At 40.1% G+C, this 23,000-nt stretch overlaps 1 protein-coding gene across 1 annotated transcript in view; it reads right to left on the bottom strand.

The window, feature by feature from the left end:
* LOC127453265 (integrin alpha-10-like) overlaps window positions 1-22,230 on the bottom strand; it is a 57,723-nt gene extending 35,493 nt beyond the window's left edge. The window contains exons 1-7 of the mRNA XM_051719500.1: window positions 21,841-22,230; window positions 21,087-21,349; window positions 15,979-16,090; window positions 14,596-14,705; window positions 14,409-14,497; window positions 10,005-10,119; window positions 9,467-9,594 (exon numbers count right to left, since the gene is read on the bottom strand). Coding sequence (XP_051575460.1) covers window positions 9,467-9,594; window positions 10,005-10,119; window positions 14,409-14,497; window positions 14,596-14,705; window positions 15,979-16,090; window positions 21,087-21,138 — 606 coding nt within the window. The 5' untranslated portion in view covers window positions 21,139-21,349; window positions 21,841-22,230. The remainder of the gene's footprint in view (window positions 1-9,466; window positions 9,595-10,004; window positions 10,120-14,408; window positions 14,498-14,595; window positions 14,706-15,978; window positions 16,091-21,086; window positions 21,350-21,840) is intronic.
* Between the last annotated feature and the right edge of the window lie 770 nt (window positions 22,231-23,000).

A 23,000-nucleotide genomic window follows, 5' to 3' on the forward strand; every position in this document is an offset into this window, starting at 1 on the left:
CAACAAACTAGACAAAGATTCTGAGAACACGAAGGGTTTAAGAAGGGAGTGAATTAAAGGAGAACAGGTGTTGCTTGGCACGCTAATATCCAGCCCGCTGGGCACGTAGCGGGGGGTGCGGTGTTTCATAGCACAGCACGGACTTTAGCCTCCACCTCCCAGGATACCATGCCCAACACGCGAGTGGCGGGTAGAATGGTATCCGGTGGGAGATAAGGAGTTGGGCTTGATGTTTTTAGAGCCCGGACGGTAAGACAGGACGAAATTAAATTGCGTGAAAAATAGTGACCAGTGAGCCTGTCTAGAGTTGATACATTTGGCGCTACGAATATACTTTAGGTTCTTATGATCTTTCCAGACCACGAAGGTACCCCCGAACCCTCTAACCAATGATGCCACTCACCCAAGGCCAACCGGAAAGCCAACAATTCTCGGTTGCAGACGTCGTAGAAAACACGGCCTCAGCTCGCAGGGACCAACAAAAGTCAGTGCGTGTGGAGGTGAGGTCCATCAGAGGTACGGCGAGTTGGCTGTAGTTCCTAATAAACCTCCGATAAAAATGAGCAAACCCCAGAAACCTCTGCAATGCCTTGCGAGAATCTGGGGCTGGCCAATCGGAGACAGCTCTATCCTTAGCGAGGAACTCCAGGAATGGAACCGACTGTCATGTCAAGTCAACCTTTATTTATAGAGCACATTTAAAAACAACAGAAGTTGACCCAAAGTGCTTTACAGATCAAACAAACAAAATATATAAAACAGATTGATTTAAAGTTAAATATAAAACATGATAAAATAAATAAAAACATTTAAATACAACATCATGTATTAAACCATTTCAACCTATTCAATGATCTATTCAAATGCCACAGAATAAAAATATGTTTTTAAAGAAGATGGCTAATGATGAAGCTGACCTCACATGGAAAGGGAGTTTATTCCATAGATTAGGATCTATCACAGAAAAGGCATGGTCACCCTTAGATCTATAGCGGCAACGAGGAACCTTCAATAGGAGTTGATCAGAATACCTGAGCGCTCTGGTTGGGGAGTAAGGGTGTAGAAGGTCACTGATATATTGGGGTGTGAGACCAGATAGTGCCTTGTAGACAAAAATCAGAATTTTAAAATTTACCCTGAATTTCACTGGAAGCCAGTGTAGAGATGCTAAAACTGGGGAAATGTGATCCCTCTTTCTTGACCCTGTTAAAAACCTAGCTGCTGCATTTTGAACAAGCTGTAGGTGGGCAGTTTGGGGCAGACCAATGTACAATGAGTTGCAATAGTCTAACCTTGATGAAATAAGTGAGTGGATCACAATTTCCAAGTCTTTATGGGAAAGAAAATGTTTTATTTTAGTGATAGATCTAAGGTGGAAAATGCTACCCTTGACAACAGCACTGATCTGCTTATTGAAAAGTAATGATGAGTCTAAAATCACTCCAAGACTCCTCACATGATCTTGTAGGATCTAACTGGGCAACCAGGCCAGATAAGTAGGACATGGAGGAACCTAAAATCAGAAGTTCAGTTTTGCTTTCATTTAATTATTAGAAATTGTTTGCCAGCCAATGTTTAATATCTTTGAAGCAATTTAGGCATTCTCAGATAAACAATTCTTGTCTACACTCACTGGGAAATAAAATTGGGAATCATCAGCATAACAGTGATAAGATATGCTGTACTTATTAAAAATAGAGCTCAGAGGAAGCATATACAGTGAAAATAACAAGGGTCCTAAGATTGACCCTTGAGGGACACCACACTGTAATTGAGACGAAGTAGAAGAAAAATTACCTAAATTTACAAATGTTGGGCCTCATGTATTCAGATGGAAGACAAAGGCAGGCCTAACACAAGTCGTAAAACCTAACTCAGCCCCCACATTCCATGTCGTATATCTTACTGATAAAAATCGTGCCAAAATCAAACAAAGGGAGTCCAAAACAGACTACAAATCCATGAAGCCTTGCTCACTAAAGGATCGAACTCTCAACTCCTATTGGATGAGGCACACAACAGAACGTCCCTCAAACATGACATCATCAGGAGTTGAAATATCTCTGAAATGCTCCCAGAATTTGCTTCCAGCGACTTTGTTTGCAGCGTGTGGACGCAGCTCTTCGCTGCTCTCCGGTGCAACCTTGTGGCACAAGGAAGTAACGTTCGACTTGAAACTGTGGCCATACAATCTCCATCTCACTGGACGAGTTGAGATTACTCTGTGTTCAACCGAACACTCTAACGGATCCGAAGGAGTCCGCTGAGCAATCTGCATCTTCATCCTTTTGCCTACAGAAGTGAAGAGATTAAAGATTTCTCTTCCATCTTCAATCAAATCAACATTTCTGAGTTCTCCGCCAGCCCGCCGAGAATCAACAGCCGTACCGCCCTCTGAGAATCAACAGCCGTACCGCCCTCTGAGAATCAACAGCCGTACCGCCCGCCGACAGAGCGAGGAAACGGCCTCCCGTCATCACCCGAGCCTCAAGGAACCGGTTCGGTGTTAAAGGACGGAGGAAAACACATTCTACCTATGTCCTCATGCGATTCAAGTAAGAGGTTTACGTCTGGGCAGAGACAGAATATTATAGTGTGTTATTCTTGTGTTTCAAGGTTTTTGCTTGTACAGTTTACGGATCGCCATGTCCGCTCATTATTAATACTCAGGGTATTAATTATCACAAATTTGTTTTGCTGTATCGTGGTCAAACCAAATTGGATTGTTGTGCAATTTCGCCATCGCGGGTGAGACAGCAACTGAGTTCATCCATTGAAGAGTCAAATAACGTGGGACTTTTACGAGCCCCACTCGTAAAACCGCATCTCTGAGTGATAAACTGAGAGCTGCTTTCTCTCCCACTATCGCGAAATCGGCTTTAGGGCTGTCACTTCTCTCTCTCTCTCTCTCTCTCTCTCTCATACTAACCACACTGACACACACACACACACACTGTCACACACACACCTTATGTGTTATAGGATTATTTTATTTCTAATCATATCACTGTTTAGTTTGTAGTTGTAAGTCGTTAGTTTATTGACTGCATTGTATTAATTATTAATTGATATTACTGCATAAATAAACTTTGTTTATATTACAAAGAGAAGTATTTTGGTTTGTTTTGCGTATGACTGTGTCATGCTGACGGGATGTCAGTGCTCGGATTCAAGCCTTCGTTCATTGTTTTTTCCCCGAAAATTGATATTCTTTGGATGTCGATTTTCCTAAGAAAACAATCTAATATTGAGACTGTTTTACTATTTGGTTATTAGTCCCTGATTTCAGGGTGGTGCCCCGTCAATGTTAATCCTTATTAATATTCTATTGATTTTTGATAATTATCTTTGATGATTGAATTTGAATGATCAATAAGCTAGTGTTAATTTTAATTAATGTTTCATCGATGTTAACAATTAACGATTATCTTTGATAATTGTTGATTTAAAGGATTTAAAAAAAGCTAACATTGATTCTCATCAATGTTCTATTGATTTTAATAATTAATAATTATCTTTGATAATTATTAATTATTAAAATCAATAGAACATTGAATAGAACATTAATCTTTGATAATTATTAATTATTGCTAATAACCAAACTTGCTCCTAAACGTAGCACACTACATTTACTGGAGCCCCATATGAGGTTTTAATGAGTTAGATTCAATTAATAATTTAAATATTAATTAATATCTACAGAAATAATTATTAATTATCTCTGATAGTGACACTGATCTAAACAACCAGTAAAGCCCTACACAGAGAACGTCCTTTCTTTTAGATAGGAGGAAAACCACTGGAGGGTCATCCCCTGGATGCCAACCATACATTTTAGAAGATTGAGGAGAATATTATGGTCGATTGTGTCGAACAGGGAACGAGATCTAATAAAACAAAGACGACAGGTGAACCTGAATCCATGGAGAGTAAAATATCATTAGTGACCTTCTGCAATGCAGATTCAGTGCTGTGCAAGTATCTGAAACCAGACCAAAATGTATCTAAAATGTTAAATGTATTTAAATAGGAGTAAAGCTGCGAATAAAAAACTCTCTCCAAAATCTTGGAAATAAAAGGCAGTTTGGAGATTGGTCTGTAATTGTTGTGTATTGCTGGATCTAAAAAATGTTTTTTTAACAAAACAGCTGTAGAATTGCATGTTTAAAACTACTTGGAACAACTCGACTTGCTAATGAGCTATTAATTATAGCTGTCACACTGGAACTGATAATCATGAAAACGTCTTTAAGAATGTGTAGAGAAAAAATGTCCAGCTTGTAACTGGAACATTTCATCTTAGAGACTACATCTGCTAACTGTTCTGATGTAACTGGTTCAAAGTGAGTCAGGGAGCTGGACAGGGAAGGAATTAGTGGTTGATCAAATTGTGAAGGTACAATTGCACCTTTAATCTGTTCAATTTTGTGAGTAAAGAAGTTTAAAAATGTTTCATAGTTCTCTTGGGTGGTGTCCAGAAAAGCATTTTTAGTTGGATTTAAAACAGAATCAATTGTTTTGAACAAAACTTTTGGTTGATTTGAGTTATCAGAGAATAATGTAGAGAAAAACTTGGCTTTAGCTTCCTTTACAGCTCTCTGATAGTTTGTTAAACTCTCCTTTAAAATATCATAAGAGACCTGAAGCTTGTCTCGTTTCCACTTGTGCTCAGCTTTTCTGCACTCTTGTCTGAGAGCTCGGGTGACGTCATTTAACCAAGGCTGTGAAACACCCTTAATCCTCCTTGGCTTAAGCGGAGTGACATTATCAAGTGTAAAAGTACAAGATTAATTAAAAGCTTCAATCAATGATTCAGTGTCGAATCCAGCTAAGACATCATCTGTGAAATGCGTTAGATACAATTCTGAAAAAAGATTGGCAGTAGACGAGTGAATGGACCGGGAGTAACGTAAGGGCTGAGAAAAAGTAGGGAGAGGACACGTAGACACAGACTCAAATATTATTGAAAATGCCAATATCTAAGACCTCTAAGTTGGACACAGAAAGACCATACGATAACACCAGATCTAATGACCCATATTGTGAGTAGGACCAGTGACATGTCATACAAAATTTAAAGACTCAGTGAGGGAGATAAATGCATTTACCAGCGGTTTCAATGGACAGCATACATGAATATTAAAATCCCCAAGATTCAGGAGTCTGTCACCACAAGACACCAGTCCAGAGAGAAAGTTCGATAATTCTTGGATGAAGTCCTTATCAAATCTGGGAGGTCTGTACACAAGTGCACAGAAAGCAGGACCCAAGATGTCAGTCTTTAACAATTGGACCTCAAAACTGGAATACATGTCCACAGGCAGCATTCTGCATTTAAAAGAGTTTTTAAAAACAGTGGCAATGCCACCTCCTCGTCCTGAAGTCCATGGGGAATTTAAAAAGTCACAACCTGGCAGTGTTAGATCCCCCAGGGCCATTTTTATGCCAGGATTCAGCCAGGTCTTAGTGATGAAGAAAAAGTCCAATGATCGTGATATAAAAAAGTCATTCAGAATAAAAGACTTGTTCGATATTGAATGTGCATTAATAAGGGCCGTCTTAATAGTGGCGACATCCATGTTTAGCGGTAAAATAAAAGAGCAAACTGAGATTATCAAAATTGACACCCCACTTCATATCACTTTCACCAGTCGGAGGGAGACGGCGTAAAGACCAGATGGCCGGTATGTGGTGGTTGTCAGGGTAATTAGCCGGTAAACTGCAGGGATGTCGGCATGACCCTCGATGGACATACCGGGGGCGCCGCACAATTCCAAGTGCAGCGCAATAATTATATACTCTGTCTGATAGGCGGTCCAAGGAATTCAAACACCATAAATCCAGAGATGAGTAGAATAAAACCATATCAGAAGAAAGATGATTGCATGGACTTGCAAACAAGCAGGGGGATCTCCGCTGAAACTGGCGAGGGCAAACAGTAAAACTCCAGTAGGCCAAGATGGGCAACAGAAGGCAGAACATCCTCAGTGCATCCACCAACATGACTCAAATTCAAAGTCCATGTGCTCCAGCCCCACTGAACGTCGAATGCTGGACAGGGAATCAAGCAGCCTATTTAAAACTGCATGTAGCAGTCCCGGCAAAAACCATCGTTGAGTGCAGCGGTGTTAATTTCTTTGAAGTAATCCAGTCAGACGTAAGGTGTAGAGTAGATTTCAAACAAACTAAAAAGTCACTAGTCCATAAGACTGTCCATAAAAGAGATGTATAAAACTCGATTTCCTGAGGTCGCTCATACAAAAGGCCACTAAAACATAAGCATTTAAAAACATTGAAAAAAACCCGGAGAGCAGCAGCAGACAAACACGCCAGTGTTCACTCTAACGGAAGTAGTGAACATCCTCAGTCAGTCAGGGTTAAAGAGAGATCTTTAACAAGAGTGCATGAAAAGCGCGCTTCTCTGCCTTGATGAACAGCTGATTCTCTAGCAGTCGCTGAAGCACCTGCCTGATGTGCTGAACATGGTCCTGGATATTCTGGGAGAATAGCAGAATATCATCAAGATAGACAAACACAAAACGATCAACCATGTCTCTAAACACTTCATTTACGATCCCCTGGAAGACGGTTGAGGTGTTGACCAAATATTCAAAGTGCCCCCTATGGGTGATAAAAGCCATCTTCCACTCATCCCCCTTCCTAATCCGGACAAGGTGATAAGCGTTGTGTAAGTCCAACTTCATAAATACGGATGCTCCCTGCAAGAGTTCGAAGGCTGAGGACATCAACAGCAAAGGATAGCAATTTTTCACCGTGATGTCATTCAGCCTCCGATAATCTATACAGGGTCTAAGCGAGCCATCCTTCTTCTCCATGAAGAAGATCTCTGCCCCTGCCGGCGACGAGGAAGGGCAGATGAGACCGGCTTCCAGAGAATCACTGATATACCCATTCATGGCCTCCCTCTCGGGAGCTGAGAGCAAATACAGCCATCCCACAGGCAGCGAGGTGCCAGGAAGCAGTTCAATCGCACAGTCATACGGGTGATGAGGAGGAAGGGTCATGGCGTGGGACCGGCTGAACACCTCCCTCAAGTCATGGTATGTCAACGGTAATCCGGACAAGTCCGCCGGTTCATCCTGCAATGAAACACAAGACTGGCTGGGGAAACAGCAGAGTTAAGACTGTGCGACAAACAATAAGGACTCCAAGCAAGAACAGTGTTGGTTGACCAGTCTATGTGTGGGTTGTGTGTTACCAACCAAGTATGCCCCAACACTACCGGTGCTGAAGGAGACTGGATCAGATAAAAGGACAACTGCTCCATATGATTCCCAGAGACGAAGGTGACCAGCTTTGTGGATTGAGTGATGACAGACAGCGGCATGCCACTGAGGGTGTTGGCGGTGATGGGTTTATCCAACTGGGTTTATCCAAGCCGCCATTTAGAAGCCAAATCGAAATCCATAAAGTTCCCTTCAGCTCCGGAATCATAATGAAAACATAGTCCATTAACGAGGCGTTGCTGTTTCTCCCTACTTGATATTTGAGTTCTTTTGACTTGCATCGGCTCAGTGTTTGGCCGTGATACTGGTGAGTTGGCTGAAGACACAGACCGAGAAGGAGGATCAGCCACCCATGTAGGTGGAAAGAGGCATTGACGGTGACGACGGCATAGGGTCAGGCATCGATCGACTCAGATAGCCAGATCCACCAAATCATCGAAGTGTGGAGGCAAATCCAAAGAGTAAATCTCGTCCAGGATGTTGTCGGAAAGCCTATGCAGAAATCGATCCCACATGGCGTGGTCATTCCACTCACAAGAGGCAGCCAGGGTGCGAAACTCGATCACATAATCTGAGACTCGTCAATCACCTTGAGACAGTCCAGATCTATGCAGAAATTGATCCCACATGGCGTGGTCATTCCACTCAAAAGAGGCAGTCAGGGTGCGAAACTCGATCGCATAGTCTGAGACTCATCAATCTCCTTGAGACAGTCCAGATAAGACCCTCGCCGCCTCCGGACCTTGAGCTGAGGGAAACTTGGTGGAGCTCCAAAGAAAAGGTATGATAGGAAGCGCAGCAGGGATGTCTGTTGTCCCAAATGGCAGTGCCCCAATCACCAGACCTTCTAGTGAGGAGCGTGATTACACAAGCCAACTTCATCGTATCTGATGTGAAAGTAGAGGGCTGTAACATGAAGAACAGGGAACATTGTGAAAGGAATACACTACAGGATTCAGCCTCACCTAAATACGGGCTAGAGGGGGAATGCAGGCTTCAAAGTGTCCAGAAACCATGAGAACCACCGGAGCCGGTAAGGATGCTTCCTGAGAGAGGCCAGCATTGGGAGATAGGCGGAGCCAGGGCCGTAGCTAGAGGGGTGAAAGGTGGTAATGATTCTAGGGGCCCACAGGTCCAGGGGGCCCCACAACAAATTCTAAACTGTATTTTTAATAGGAAAGGGGTCCAAAGCAATATACAGCCAGGGGCCCCAGAATACCCAGCTACGGCCCTGGGCCGAGCTGCTGCATGGCAGAGATGAGCACGGCAAGCTGTGAAGCCATCATCTCCAGAGCCTGATTAGATGCGTAGATATGATCCTGCTGATGTCCCAGCAAAGCTCCCTGCTGAGACAGCGCGGAGCAAAGAGTGGATTCCTCCGCTGGGTCCACACTTGTAATGAACGATAGCGAGACAAACAGTCCCAAATGCAGAGGAACAGTTCAAAGGATTTATTTACAATAAATGTGAGCAGTCACTGTGGATGTCGAGAATCCCGGCACCGGCTGCAGCAGCGGGGAGAGATGACTGAGAAGCGCGCACGCTGTGGCCGCACCAGGGGCAATCAGTGAAGACAGTGTTTGTAGAATAAGTGTGTGCATTGTGGAAGTCAGGAATAGATTTGTGGAATCCTCTGTTGAAGCTTAGTGAGGTGCAGAACGATGCCCAGCAGGGTAGGGTGATCTAGCTCCCGACACGCGGGCAAAGACGAGGTATCCTCCGTGGAAACCCAGCTGACACGCAGCGAATTGGAAGGAAACCACACACCCGACACGCGGGCAACCAACAGATACACAAGACAGGACCAACTAGGCAGAGAGAGTGAGGTTAGTTACTTCACACCAAACAACAATCTAGGCAAAGATACTAAGAACACGAAGGGTTTCAGAAGGGAGTGAATTAGAGGAGAACAAATGTTGCTCGGCACAATAATCAGTGGCATGATCAGCGTTCAATGTTCCCATGGAAACACCGATCATGCATGCTGGCCATGCCTGTGAGACATGAGGGAGAGAAAATAACAAAACATACAAAACAAACCGGCAAACTCACCGGAGCTGTGACAACAACAACCACAAAAAAAGCTAGATTAGTTTATATCAGTTACAGTTTTGCTTGAGAACTTGATCTTGACGAAACATGCACAACATTTCACATGCTAAAATTCTAAAATAAAAAATAAATAAATAACTGAATCATTTACAAACATAAAGACATACCTGCATTTGCTCAGGGCTTATGTGGAACTTGCTGAGGATGTTGCTAAGGAAATTCTGCACCTTGTACCAGGGGTAGATACTATTGGAACCATCTAAAACAATCACTATGTCCATATATGTGGTGCATCCTGTGAGACATACACACACATGAAATTCAGGTTAAATGTCATTATTGTCCTGTATTAATTTAAATGTAATGCTACTTTATAGTTTTTGAGCTGTTATACTGTTTTAGTCATGATTACTCTTTTTTTTTACAATTTTTTATTTTATATTTTTAATTATCTAATTGTTATTAAATAAACGTATTATTAAATATTTTCCTATTTTTTAAATACATTTATTAAAATGCAATACATTTTAATAAATTATTTAAATGTATTAAATATTTTTTGTTTTAATAATCTTTTTTATAATTAATTTAAATAACACCAAACATAATCAGCCACTTCCCTGACAACGCCACCCTTATGTTTTCAATAATTAAGCTCCTTCCTAATGCTGCTTTTGACTGATGCACTGAGGATATTTATCTCACTCTGGGCGGTGGGTGCAATGATTTCTTTGGGCTCCATGTCATGGGTGACGGATGCACAGATTCCTGTGCTGAACAGAGATGTTCCACATTCCTGGGACCACAGTGGAGCGCAGGCCTGAAGATAAGAGAGAGACTTCTGTAATTATGCCTCATTCAGCATCTGGATTGCTTTACACTATGGTATTCAACTGATGCATAACATATAATAGTCAGTGCATTATCTATAATGCTCTGTGGTGTCCCTGAATTTAAAAACACTTGTTGTGTCATAGAATGTGTTCTTGCTATGAACATAAATCTAAGATGTTGTTAATATTGCAGGTTAAATTCTCTGTGTAAATGTTAAGTCTGGTATGTGGAAATTTGATGACAAATGCCTTCTGTTTAAAAGAAGGAGGAAACCATTGTTTGCTGTCAGGACTACTGGTCAGACCAATAAAATCTACTGAGGCTAAGTGAACCAGGGAAAGTGCGAGAGAGCCAGAGATACACAGAGAATGAGAGAAATAATAAGGAATGGAAAAGGACATAAAAAGCACATAAATAGTAAAATGGGTATGAGTCAAAGACAGAATGAGACTGGGAGCAATAGTGGAAAAAAGAGAGAGATCATTGTCGAGAATTGTTGATAAGTGTTTGTTGTTGTCATTAATACTTCAACAGAGTTGGAAGCAGCCCTGTAATGAGGCAATTTAAGCTTTCTTTGTTGAAATGGAGGAAGGAAAAAAAAACATACAAATATTAAGTCTTCAAAGCGTACCATTTAGATTCCTGTGAAACCATTGTGAAGGAAAGAAGAAGGGAATGGATGAAGAGAACAAAAACATACAAAACGATGAAAGAGGGACAACGATCCCTTCAGAACGAGACAACAGAAAGAAGGGTTTGGTTAGACTGAAGGGGGGTAAATGAGGAGAGGTGCTATGGCTTTTCTGAGGCCTGTCATTACAAAGGGCTTGAGTCACATTCCAATCCTGTTATAGAGCTGACCAAAAGGAACAGTCATTCCAACAAACATAAACACAGACAGGCTCACAAACAGGTACAATAGGTTAGATGTGCAGTGATTTTGAATGAATGTGAAACACAGGGATCATTAAGCCCACACAGAGACTGCTAGTTTTAGTTGGCATGCACCTCAGTTAAATATGTGTGACTCCATCTCAGAAGCAGCGCTCACTTTCTCTCTCTGTTAAACTCCCATTCACACACACACAAACACATTTTGTTGTTTGAACATACAAACTCTGACTCCCTCCAGCAAATCATGCACTCACATACATAAAAAGTCTGACTACTGGCGATAGTCACCCAGCAATTCCAGCAACCCACAGCGGAGAAGGCCCAGAACTAGACAGATCTGGTTCCCTGCATTCTGCCCAACACAAAAAACCTTGTGTATGTGGAAGCGAGAGTGTGTGTGTGGGAAAAAGAATTTCAGAGGATAAAACCATGAATATGTTAAGAAAAGGACTGGCTGCTTTGGTCGTGTCTGGTTCAGCTTAGGTTTTCGTTAAGGCCCATTCACACCAAGAATGATAACTATAATGATAACTATAAAGATAACGATATTAGCTTTTACACCAACAGATGATAATGTTCTGTTTATTCTAAGTGCACGCTGCAATTCTGTTCACAGTCAAGACAATTGATGTAGATGACCTGCCACTCTACATTTAGCAAAGAAACCAAAAGAAAAACAGACAGATACAACTTCAAAGGAGAAAAAACTATGTTGTTGACATTAACACCAGATACCTGAGGTTATTTTATGCAACCAGCTTGCGTTAGCTTTTCATTATCTCATCTCCATTAATACTGAAGAAAAAGGCAGAAAAACATTGCCGGTTCTTGAGCAGGAGTTTCCATTGCATTTGTGTGTGTAATAAAAGTGGTGATCCTGAGCTGGAATGTGTTATTTTGAAGATGAATGCATGTTGCGGCTCGAGCCCTTTAAAGTTGGATGGATTTTGATTGAGTGTCAATGTTTTTATCGTTCATCAGCTGGAAACAAAATCTCTCTGAAAATGATCCCAACGATATCTTTCCACGGTGTCATTATCGTTATGTGGTGTGGACACTGCTATTTTCTTACAGTAAGAAAGATTTTTAAAACATTATGGATATAGTTATCGTCAGGGCCGTAGCAAGGTATTCTAGGCCCCCTGACAGTATATTGCTCTGGGCCCCTTTCCTATTAATAAAACCAATTTAGAATTTGATGTGTGTCAACATGCTCAATCAGCTGAAAAAAGCAGATGGGGACCGACTTCAGCTGACGGTGCGGAACACACTGCAAAAACTAGCCCGACAGATGCTCACCGACGGCCCGACATTGGCAGACGGCCGACCGTCGGCTTGGTGTGTCAGGGCCTTTAGTGTTCTATCTATCTATCTATCTGTCTGTCGGACAGTCGTCCATTCGTCCGTCCGTCCATCTATCTATGTCATGTCCATGCCACACAAATAGATGGCAGCACCACTGCTCAGTTACCTTCAGCTCCACTTCCACTCAAAAGACATGAAGAAATGTGTCACACCTGTCCTGAGTTAACTGAGTTTACTTGTCTATCTTAAAGCTGGAGTATGTAATTTACATACGACACTAGCGCCACCGAACCTTTGCAAAAAAAAACGTTGTTTTTAAAACAACTTTCTGAATACGCTCCTTGCCTGCAGTTGTTCAAACAGTCAGATAGTCCCGCCCCAACTCACAGCATTAAAGTGCACGGGCAGAGTGTGCAGGGATAGGCAGGTACGTAGTTAGACAGGCAGGTAGGCCATCCAGTCATTGCATTCGGGCCAAATAAAATGATTGGACAGGCCTTTTACAGGCCTGTGACTATCGCAGATAATGGATTTTTTTTTTTTTTGTATCAGAGCACTTGATTCATTGATTGCTGTCAGGATGCAAAGAGACTTCCAACCAGTATAACAAAAAATGCATCTGGTATAAATTGCATACTCTAGCTTTAAACCCTGTGTATTTGGTATGATTTGCTTGGTCAAGTCATTTTTATTTGTATAGCGCTTTTCACAACACACATTGTTTCAAAGCAGCTTTACGGAAAATCATGCTTTAACAGAAAATGAAGCAGTAATATCTAAGTCTTAGAGTCATCATTGTGCAGTTTGATAAAAACATGATTGCAAATTGTGTCTAGAAATAAATAATTAAATAAATAATGTAAGTAAATAATATAATATAATAATAAAATTGTATTTAGAAGCCCAGTGAGCCAGCTGAAGGCGACTGTGGCAAGAAACACAAAACTCCATAAGATGTTGGTTAATGGAGAAAAATAACCTTGGGAGAAACTAGGCTCACTGTGGGGGCTAGTTCCCCTCTGGCTAAACAGCATGAAAATAATGCTAATATTAGTTATTTATGTGTAGTGCAAGTCATGGTTTGAAATGAGTAAACTAAGTAAGTGTTAAGAGCCAATGTTTAAACAACAAGATTTTGTATGAACTGTAAGATTAATGACTAATGTCTTTGAAGTCCAACCTGGATTAACTTCAGAAATTGACATACTGTAGATGCATTGTCCTTTGTTGGTTGACTGATGTAAGCTTTTGTTGGCAATTAATTGAAAAAATTCTATGTATTCCATTTTAAGAGTGTACTCCATCATTAAACTAAGGTGATGCAGGTAGAGAAAAGTGAGGTGCATCGCAGTTCAACCGGCAGGTCATTTTGGTGAGGTTCGGTGGGGTCCATCCTAAGTCCAAGGTTCAGGAAGTGGCATATGAAGTATCCCATGTCTCACGGTTGGAGTTGGCATCAGTTCATCCTCTATGAAGTCCATCGTAGTAGACTGAAGTGATATCTGGCTGGCACAGACTGCAGTTAGTTGTCATCACTCAGCGACACATAGCTTGGTCTTTATGAACTTTCTCTGTATTCTAAGTAAGATTGTTTACCTACTAAGTTATCTAGTTTTTAGTTTCTAGTCCTGCTTTTGATGATTCCTGCTTTTGATTCTTTTGTGTTTCAATCCTTCTGGAGTTTGTATCTTCTGAGCATTGTCCTGAAGTAAAGAAGCTTTTTTGTTTTGACCTTGCCTTGCACGTGGATCCTCTTTTCATCTATTCTGGTGAAAACATTACTATATATCTATATATCTGTTCGTCCTTCCATTTGTCTGTATGTCTGTCTGTATTGCAGGCTGTTATGTTCACATAGACGATGGTCACAACAGATGGTGGTGGTTGGATGAGACACTAAAGGGGATCTCAAAGCCACCCATATACAAATGCATACTCACACATATAAAAACATAAACATGGCTTAATCATTTCTAAGAAGCATTCTTGTGATATTAGTGTTCAAATGATCAAATGCAATCTGTTTATACTTTAAATACAATCTCTCTCCCAAGGTGGTTTCAAATATAATCTCACCAGGAATCCGTCTGAAGCAGCCGGGGTCAGCGTCATCCCCAAATTAGAATTTTTTAGATTTCGAGACACATTCTGAAATGCATTTTGACCTGTACACAGAATAACACAAGAATATGCTTTGAAGACTTCAAATTCATACACACCAAAGAGACAATACTGAATGAAAATTGAGATGATCAGGAAGTACCTAGGTTAACTTTTGAGCAATTGGAATTCATTTCATCTCCCACAATGCATTTGTAAATATCTCCCTTCCTGTTATTGGATGGTCCATCCCATGGAGCACCAACCAGAATTCTGTAGCACAAAACAAAAAGACTAGTGCAAGACCTTAAAAGCAGACTCAAAAAATGTATGTATTAATGCACTTAAGGCCTTGATATACTTCCTACAAAATCGAAGAACAAATGGGTGTGGCGTCATTTAGAACAAATAATGGCCAAATAGAAGGTGTTTTTGCGTTTTTTTCAGTGGTTCGTAACAGCTCGCTGGGGCGAACTTTTAGGAAAACTTCTGACTGGCTGCTAAACACCTTACTGTCATTAGTCCACATCATTGGTAGGTGTGACCTGGAGCTCCACCTACCTTGAGCCCGATGGCTAATTTTGTTTATGTTGTTCAGTCAGTAAAAATCAGTCAACATGAACACATCGGCGTGAAGTGTTATTAGAGAGCTGGTGGAAATGTACCTACATCTGTGCGATCGTTCACGTAGAGACATTTTACAAGAACATGCCATGCGATTTTTTTGTTTGTTTGTTTAATTAGTCTACAAAAGGAATGAAATCTACTCAGATACTCTCAAGTGCCCATTTACTCATGTGCCATCTGCAGCGAAAGCCATTCACACATCTGTCTAAAGTAAGGTATGCCTCTATCATCATTCTATTGTCTTTATTCTGCACATTAACACTTTTATACACTCATCTTTGCAATAGTATAACTGTTATCATAAATCACAATAACAAAGTGTAATCATAACATATTATGGCTGCATTTAGCGTGTTAGTGCATTAGCATCATTAATTCCAAATTTAATCAAGACAAATTAACAATTTTCTACTGCATATACAGTATATTACTTTAAATCATCATCAAGTGGTTAAAACAACTTCTTTTACTGACCTCATATGAATTCTAAAGTCATTGATAACACATTTTAATGTCACATTAGTTAAGGTTTTACATGTCTTGAGCATCCTCATATTTGTATGTACAGTACATCTAAATGCCGTACCACAGCGGTGTGGCAGGTGTCTGAATGATCGGAAACAGTATACTGTTGCTCGGCTGTTTAGAACTTTTTTTTACCCCTGAACAAAAAAAGAAGAAGAACTTCTATGGAAGTATGTTGAGGCCTTTATTCTGTTATTGTTTGTGATCACCTCTTGACACCGCAATATATTGAAACATACAAAATTTCAAAAATACAGTGTTCTGCACAGTACAAGTTTAAGGGCAATATTCACAATTCACTTGATACTCAATAATCAGGAGCTTTTTAATGTGTGAAATTTTCATTATCAAATCACCTCATTACCTGTGCTCTAAAGCTTTTACAAATACTCACGATTTCTCTCCATTGTCCTCATGCTGTAGCACAGAGAAACCAAATAGAGCATCTTCAGGCCCACTGAAAATTCGTGGTCTCTTCACATCAATGTTAAAACACTCACACAGCCCTAAGAGAGAGAGATCATGGAAACATTTTAAGGGTTTTGATTACTTTGTGTCACAGTTTTTCTATTTTCAGACTTTAACGTTCTAAACCTTTAAAACCTTGAATTAACTAAAAAAGGATTGATTCCTTGGTCAAAATGATGATAATGCAAAGATAAAGACAAATTCACTGTTCTATCTCAAGTGTATCTATAAGACACATTTCAAGATTATTCATATTGGTATATCAAGTGTCCTGCAGAGTAAGAACAATAAAGAAGAGTGATCGCTGCAGTTGATGAATGAAAACAGGGATGGAGTATCAGACAGGAAAAGGACAGAGAGTAAATAAAAGACAAGGGAAGATAGGGAAAAAGAGAGCAAAGGGCATCAGTTGTAATAACTAATGAACATAGTGGTTTCCTGTTATGACATACAGACCTGCCTTTTATATGACTGAGAGAGAGGGAAGGGAGAAGTTCACATGCAGATTTGATGATTTGTAGCTCATGGTAAGTATAAATCAAAACAACCTGAACAGCCTAAACTGTGCAACACAGATGATCAGTCAATCAGACATAAATCACTGAAACCCATATGAGGGGAATTCTCAGTTTTCTGAACACTGCAGTGTGTGATACAGATTTAAACCCACATGCACACTGAGGTCTTATTCACTGTGGATGAATTTGTGCTCTGAGTGGATTTCATTGGATTGTTTACCCAGAGAGCAGACTGACATAAAGGGGGAGGCTTTCAGAAAGGGAGCAGGCAGAGAACCAAACCGCACAGACCTCAAACAGGGTGCCTGCATTTCTCTCTCTCAGTCTCTGATCCTCCTCATTTTTCCTTTTTCCTTAACTGTTCACAAAACCTAACTTGCCTTCCCACAATTCTCTCTTGTGCTTTCCTTTCCCTGTTTTGTAATCTTTTTCCCTCCATGTTGTAGTTGAACTCATGAGTTTTACCCCTCATAAGTTTCTACCCCTTACTTACTGTAAGTTTAAGTATGCATACTGTGTCAAAATCTATCTATCCAACATTTGTACATTTACTTTAACTGTACTTACAGTAATGACAGACAGACAGACAGACAGACAGACAGATAGATTGATAGATAGATAGATAGATAGATCTGCTAGAGATATGTGCACTAAATATTCCCCTCTTTTAATATACACTAGTCTTTTGCTCTCATTATTTATAGGGTCAGAAAACCTCAGAACACATTTTGTGAGATGTTAACATATACAGTAAATGTAACGGTAGCCAGGTGGTCCGTGATAGCTGTGCAGTGTGTAAACCTCACTCTCCTGGCCTTAAGAGATGCACTAGCGAACGAGGCTAGAGGCCATGGCTTTTATATGGGTCAAGTAGGATCGGTGACATATACACAGATTGCACATCACTAAAAACAATGATTGCACAAATTATGTTTATTAGTAAGAAGAAAGTTGTTAATTTTTGGCTATATTGGGCCATTTCTTTCTTCCACTTTAAAAAGTTGAAGCAATGCCACAAAGATGAGGTTAATGCGTAAACTCTGAGTTGTGATTGGTACGACAATACACATATACAGTATGACACCAGATTCTGAGCGTTTCTCCACATTATTCACTCATGCATGAGCTCACATTACAGCGGAGAATTCAAAATACACTTAGACGTGACAGAAATGCTTGGCTGGAACAGATATGGGAGGGGCTCCGTGGTGAGCATGCATTACAGCAGAGAATTCAAAATACACATGAATGTGACTATGGCTCTGGCAGGGTTAGGGAGTAACAGAATACATGTAACGGGATTACGTATTTAAAATACAAAATATAAGTAACTGTATTCCACTACAGTTACAATTTAAATCATTGGTAATTAGAATACAGTTACATTCAGAAAGTATTTTGATTACTGAAGAGATTACTTTGCATTTTATTGTCATTTGCTTCATTTAATATTTAATCCTTTCAGATGGAAAATATTTGTACATATAAATGATGCGATCCAAAGTGCATTTGATCAGCGGTGAAACACTTTCTTATGATGTGTTACATTCATACAACAGAGAAGTAAGTTTGAAGTAAGTTTGGAGCACAAGAAATAGAAATAAACCTTGTGTAAATTGTCAGCTTTACGCTAAGCTAAAATGCTATTTCTAGCCATTTTACATGCATGTTACCAGGCATGATCATATATTTTTATCAAGAAAATTCACGTTAGATCATAATTTCTTCTTTTCTAGTAAGACTCTGATATTAGGGCAAAAATCATATTCTTGATAATAATTTATGTATTGTTTTCCTGTAAAAATATCTAAAATCAATTAGATTTATCTTGTTTTAGAAACAACACTACATAAGATATTTAGGTTTTTCAGAGAATGTATTTTTAACATGTGTATTTTGTCTTATTGTACTGGCAGAGTTTTTATAGTCAAAACAAGTGAAAAAATCTACCAGTGCTGAAGAAGTAATCCAAAGTATTTAGAATACGTTACTGACCTTGAGTAATCTAACGGAATACATTATAAATTAAATTTTACAGCATGTATTCCGTAATCTGTAGTGGAATACATTTCAGTAAACATGGTTTACTGGCATTACGTCATCAAGACAATGGAGTTGAAATACTGGATAACTTTACACAGACAAAGTTAGTAAGCGATTTTATCACACTAGAGTCATGTTAACACATACTCAGCAAAAAAAGAAACGTCCCTTTTTCAGGACACAGTATTTTAAAGATAATTTTGTAATAATCCAAATAACTTTAAAGATCTTTATTGTAAAGAGTTTAAACAATGTTTTCCATGCTTGTTCAATAAACCATAAACAATTAATGAACATGCACCTGTGGAACGGTCGTTAAGACACTAACAGCTTACAGACGGTAGGCAATTAAGGTCACAGTTATAAAAACTTAGGACACTAAAGAGACCTTTCTACTGACTCTGAAAAACACCAAAAAAAAGTTGCCCAGCATCCCTGCTCATCTGCGTGAATGTGCCTGTGAATTCTGCATGGAGGCATGAGGACTGCAGATGTGGCCAGGGCAATAAATTGCAATGTCCATACTGTGAGATGCCTAAGACAGCGCTACAGGGAGACAGGAAGGACAGCTGATCGTCCTCGCAGTGGCAAACCATGTGTAACAACACCTGCACAGGATCGGTACATCCAAATATCACACCTGCGGGACAGGTACAGGATGGCAACAACAACTGCCCGAGTTAAACCAGGTATGCACAATCCCTCCATCAGTGCTCAGACTGTCTGCAATAGGCTAAGAGAGGCTGGACTGAGGACTTGTAGGCCTGGTGTAAGGCAGGTCCTTACCAGACATCACCGGCAACAACATCGCTTATAAGCACAAACCCACCTTCGCTGGACCAGACAGTACTGGCAAAAAGTGCTCTTCACTGACGATTCGAGGTTTTGTCTCACCAGAGGTGATAGTCGGATGCGCGTTTATCGTCGAAGGAATGAGTGTTACACCAAGGCCTGTACTCTGGAGCGGGATCGATTTGGAGGTGGAGGGTCCGTCATGGTCTGGGGTGGTGTGTCACAGCATCATCGGACTGAGCTTGTTGTCATTGCAAGCAATCTCAATGCTGTGCGTTACAGGGAAGACATCCTCCTCCCTCATGTGGTACCCTTCCTGCAGGCTCATCCTGATATGACCCTCCAGCATGACAATGCCACCAGCCATACTGCTCGTTCTGTGTGTGATTTCCTGCAAGACAGGAATGTCAGTGTTCTGCCATGGCCAGCGAAGAGCCCGGATCTCAATCCCATTGAGCACATCTGGGACCTGTTGGATCGGAGGGTACTTGTCCGGGAACTTGCAAGTCCATGAGGAGGAGATGCACTGCAGTACTTAATGCAGCTGGTGGCCACACCAGATACTGACTGTTACTTTGGATTTTGGATTTCTAACTCTCTTGTTTCTGTCAGTCTGTTTTCACTACTGAGTTCAGACAGGCACATGTTTATGCTCACATTTTGTGTAAGGTAAATACATAGAGCTTCTATTTATGTTTTACCTCCAAGAGGTGGGGGTGGAAGGCATGAGAGTGAGAAACGCAGGGAAAAACGAAGATGAAGGGGCAAGGGGGTGGAATTCCCAAAGCCCAGACCTGTGTTCTCAATCTAAAGCACAGCAGAACATTGCTGAACACCAGAGAGCTTGCTCATCACAGAGTATCTGCAGAATCCATTAGCAGCAGCATACATGCTCAAAAACATACACCAACAGTATAATACTATACCTAAATCACATTCTGTTATGCATTCACACAGATGCATATAAACACATATACATCAAGGCAGTGAAGGCACTGTGTGTGTACTATGACTTGTATGTAATACTTAGCGAGCAACTAGTGGCATTACACTTGACTACAGTCTGGCAATACTTCAGTGACAATGTTGTGGTCCATTAAAGTAGTATTTCTGGCGTTTACAGTAATTTTGTCCAGACGTGTGATGTTTTATACCTAATAGTGCAACGATAAGTAGGCTACATTTCATCTAAAATCTTACAGCTTCTTACAGTATTGAATTTGAACAAAAGTCTCCCTAACAACCTCCTTATCTTGACCTGTTGATGTCTTTGTGAAGTCTTTTTAGAGCCGTACAGCAAACCACACTTAGGGTCAGGCTTGTAACAGCCAAAGTAATTCCAATGAAAATATCTCAGTGAGAAAAGCCGTGTAGTTATGACAAGATAAAAAACATTTTCATGCTCTAGTTTAATTTAATCTCATCATCATGTATATACTATATAGTAAATAATAATAATAATAATAATAATAATAATAAAATAAAAAAAATGCATACAACCAGAATCTGTGGTGAGAAAGTGTTTATACTGTATCTAAACAAATGAATAATGTGCTTCTGCCAAGATTCATGACATTAAAGATGTCATACCTCGAAACATAATTTCATGTGTCAGAAAGCATGACTCATAATCAAATGAATGACAATAATTAGACACATGCCCCAAAAAGGTTAAACTCACCTCTGAGAAGAACTGTGATCTTCAATAATAGCAGGTACTTCTGAATCTCCATTTTTTTTTCTTCAGTTAAGTGATTTAGTCCTTTTTCCTTCTTTAATTTGGAATTCTGAGCAGGGAGTTTAAAAGCAGCGCGTGCACGTAACCAGGCGCGCACATATGCGTGCGTGCGCGTGTTCTCTCAGGTAGAGATGAGTTTTTCTTCCAGTGGCATTACTCACGCGCTCATACTGGCGTACTGTACACACGGGCCGCTCTCACATTACCTGCGCATGACATTAGACATTACTGTACAGTATTCTGGCCTGGTCGCCTGATCAGCTACCAGTTATAGCTAAACATGTTCGACCACGTTTCATATGGGTGAGGGGCCGTTCACTCCGGACATGTCCTTGCGCAAAGCGAGACGCAGCGCCACGAATAGAGCAGAACGCATGTGTCTCGAGAACCATTTTATCTAGTGGAGTATGGCAGTCAGCATCCAGCGCATGTTTACATAGGAAAAAAAACAATTGATAATTGGCGAGAGCAGACGCAAAAACGCCTTAGGTGTGAACGGCCCCTAACACTTGATATTACCAAGTAGGCTATACATGTTGCACAGTATTTGAGATGTTTCTATAAATTATTATTTACAACGACAATGTGCAATTGCAAGCAGGTATTATAACAGAAAATAATAGCACATACTAAGTATCAGCTTCATTAGTGTCAGGCAAAATTAGATTAAACAACATAAATTAAACACTGACTTTACCTTGTCGTCTTGTCCCCGCCAAATAAATAACGTAGCTAATTTCAAAATCCAGATTTGCGCAGCCGTAACACCTGCTGTAGTTAAAAGAGCCCGTCCAAAGTTTCGTTAAGTCCTTATAGTTTATAATGAACAGCTTCCACATTAACTATATTCGCAAAAACATCACAAAAAGATGCTTTTCCCCCTCTGATTTTCTGACAAAAAACTAGTCAATGCTAGAGACGCCTTTGCATACCCTTTATATACTGTATGTGGAAATGGCCATAAGCTTTATATTATCATTGAGTTAAAGTTTATCTCAAGTTTCTGGTCCCTTCCTTTCGACCGTAACGCGTCTCCAATATATAGACGGGAAATTGAAAGAGTCTTTATTCTGCAGAAAGTTCTTCAATCTCAGTCTCCCTCAGTCAACTGGACCAAATCTCTCTCTCTCTCTCTCTCTCTCTCTCTCTCTCTCTCATCATACCGCTGTAGGACATCAGACGCGGTTTTGTTGGAAAGATTTTGTGGGAAAGAAAACAGTATTACATTTTCCATCGAATAATAAATATATTATGAAATTGGCAACTCCATAAAGATTCGGGTGATAATAACAGTCAAATTACCTCTTTTAACTTTTTTTTGTGTGCCAGAATCATAACAGCATTTCAAGCACATGAAATGCAGACTGACCTTCTCTATAAACAAACAAGATTTGGTTAATTTCTTCTCTCCACAATCGTGCCACAGATATTATCAGCTTTATTATGTTAAGACTTTGTCAAAACATTACAGTGGCTTGGGTCATGTCTGGATTCACCTTCACCTCAACCCAGAAAATTCATTTACTCTTGCTCGTTAAAGCTATGGAAATCACAACAATTGTCTCTAATTTCTATTTTACTTATTTAAGAACATGCTTTGGAAAGTCCACGCACGTTTTTGCCTGTCTACTCTTATTACACTATAGAAAACACACCGAAATGAAGGTAACACTTTACAATAAGGTTCCATTTGTTAACATTAGTTAACAACGTTAGTTAACATGAACTAACAATGAACAACCGCCTACTTATTAAGCATTTATTGATTTTATTTAATGTTAATTTCAACATATTCTACTAAATTTTTAAAATAAAATGTATATGTTAACATTAGTTAATGTACTATGAATCAACATG

The sequence above is a fragment of the Myxocyprinus asiaticus genome, chromosome 15 (genome assembly GCF_019703515.2).
Source record: "Myxocyprinus asiaticus isolate MX2 ecotype Aquarium Trade chromosome 15, UBuf_Myxa_2, whole genome shotgun sequence".
NCBI lineage: Eukaryota > Metazoa > Chordata > Actinopteri > Cypriniformes > Catostomidae > Myxocyprinus > Myxocyprinus asiaticus.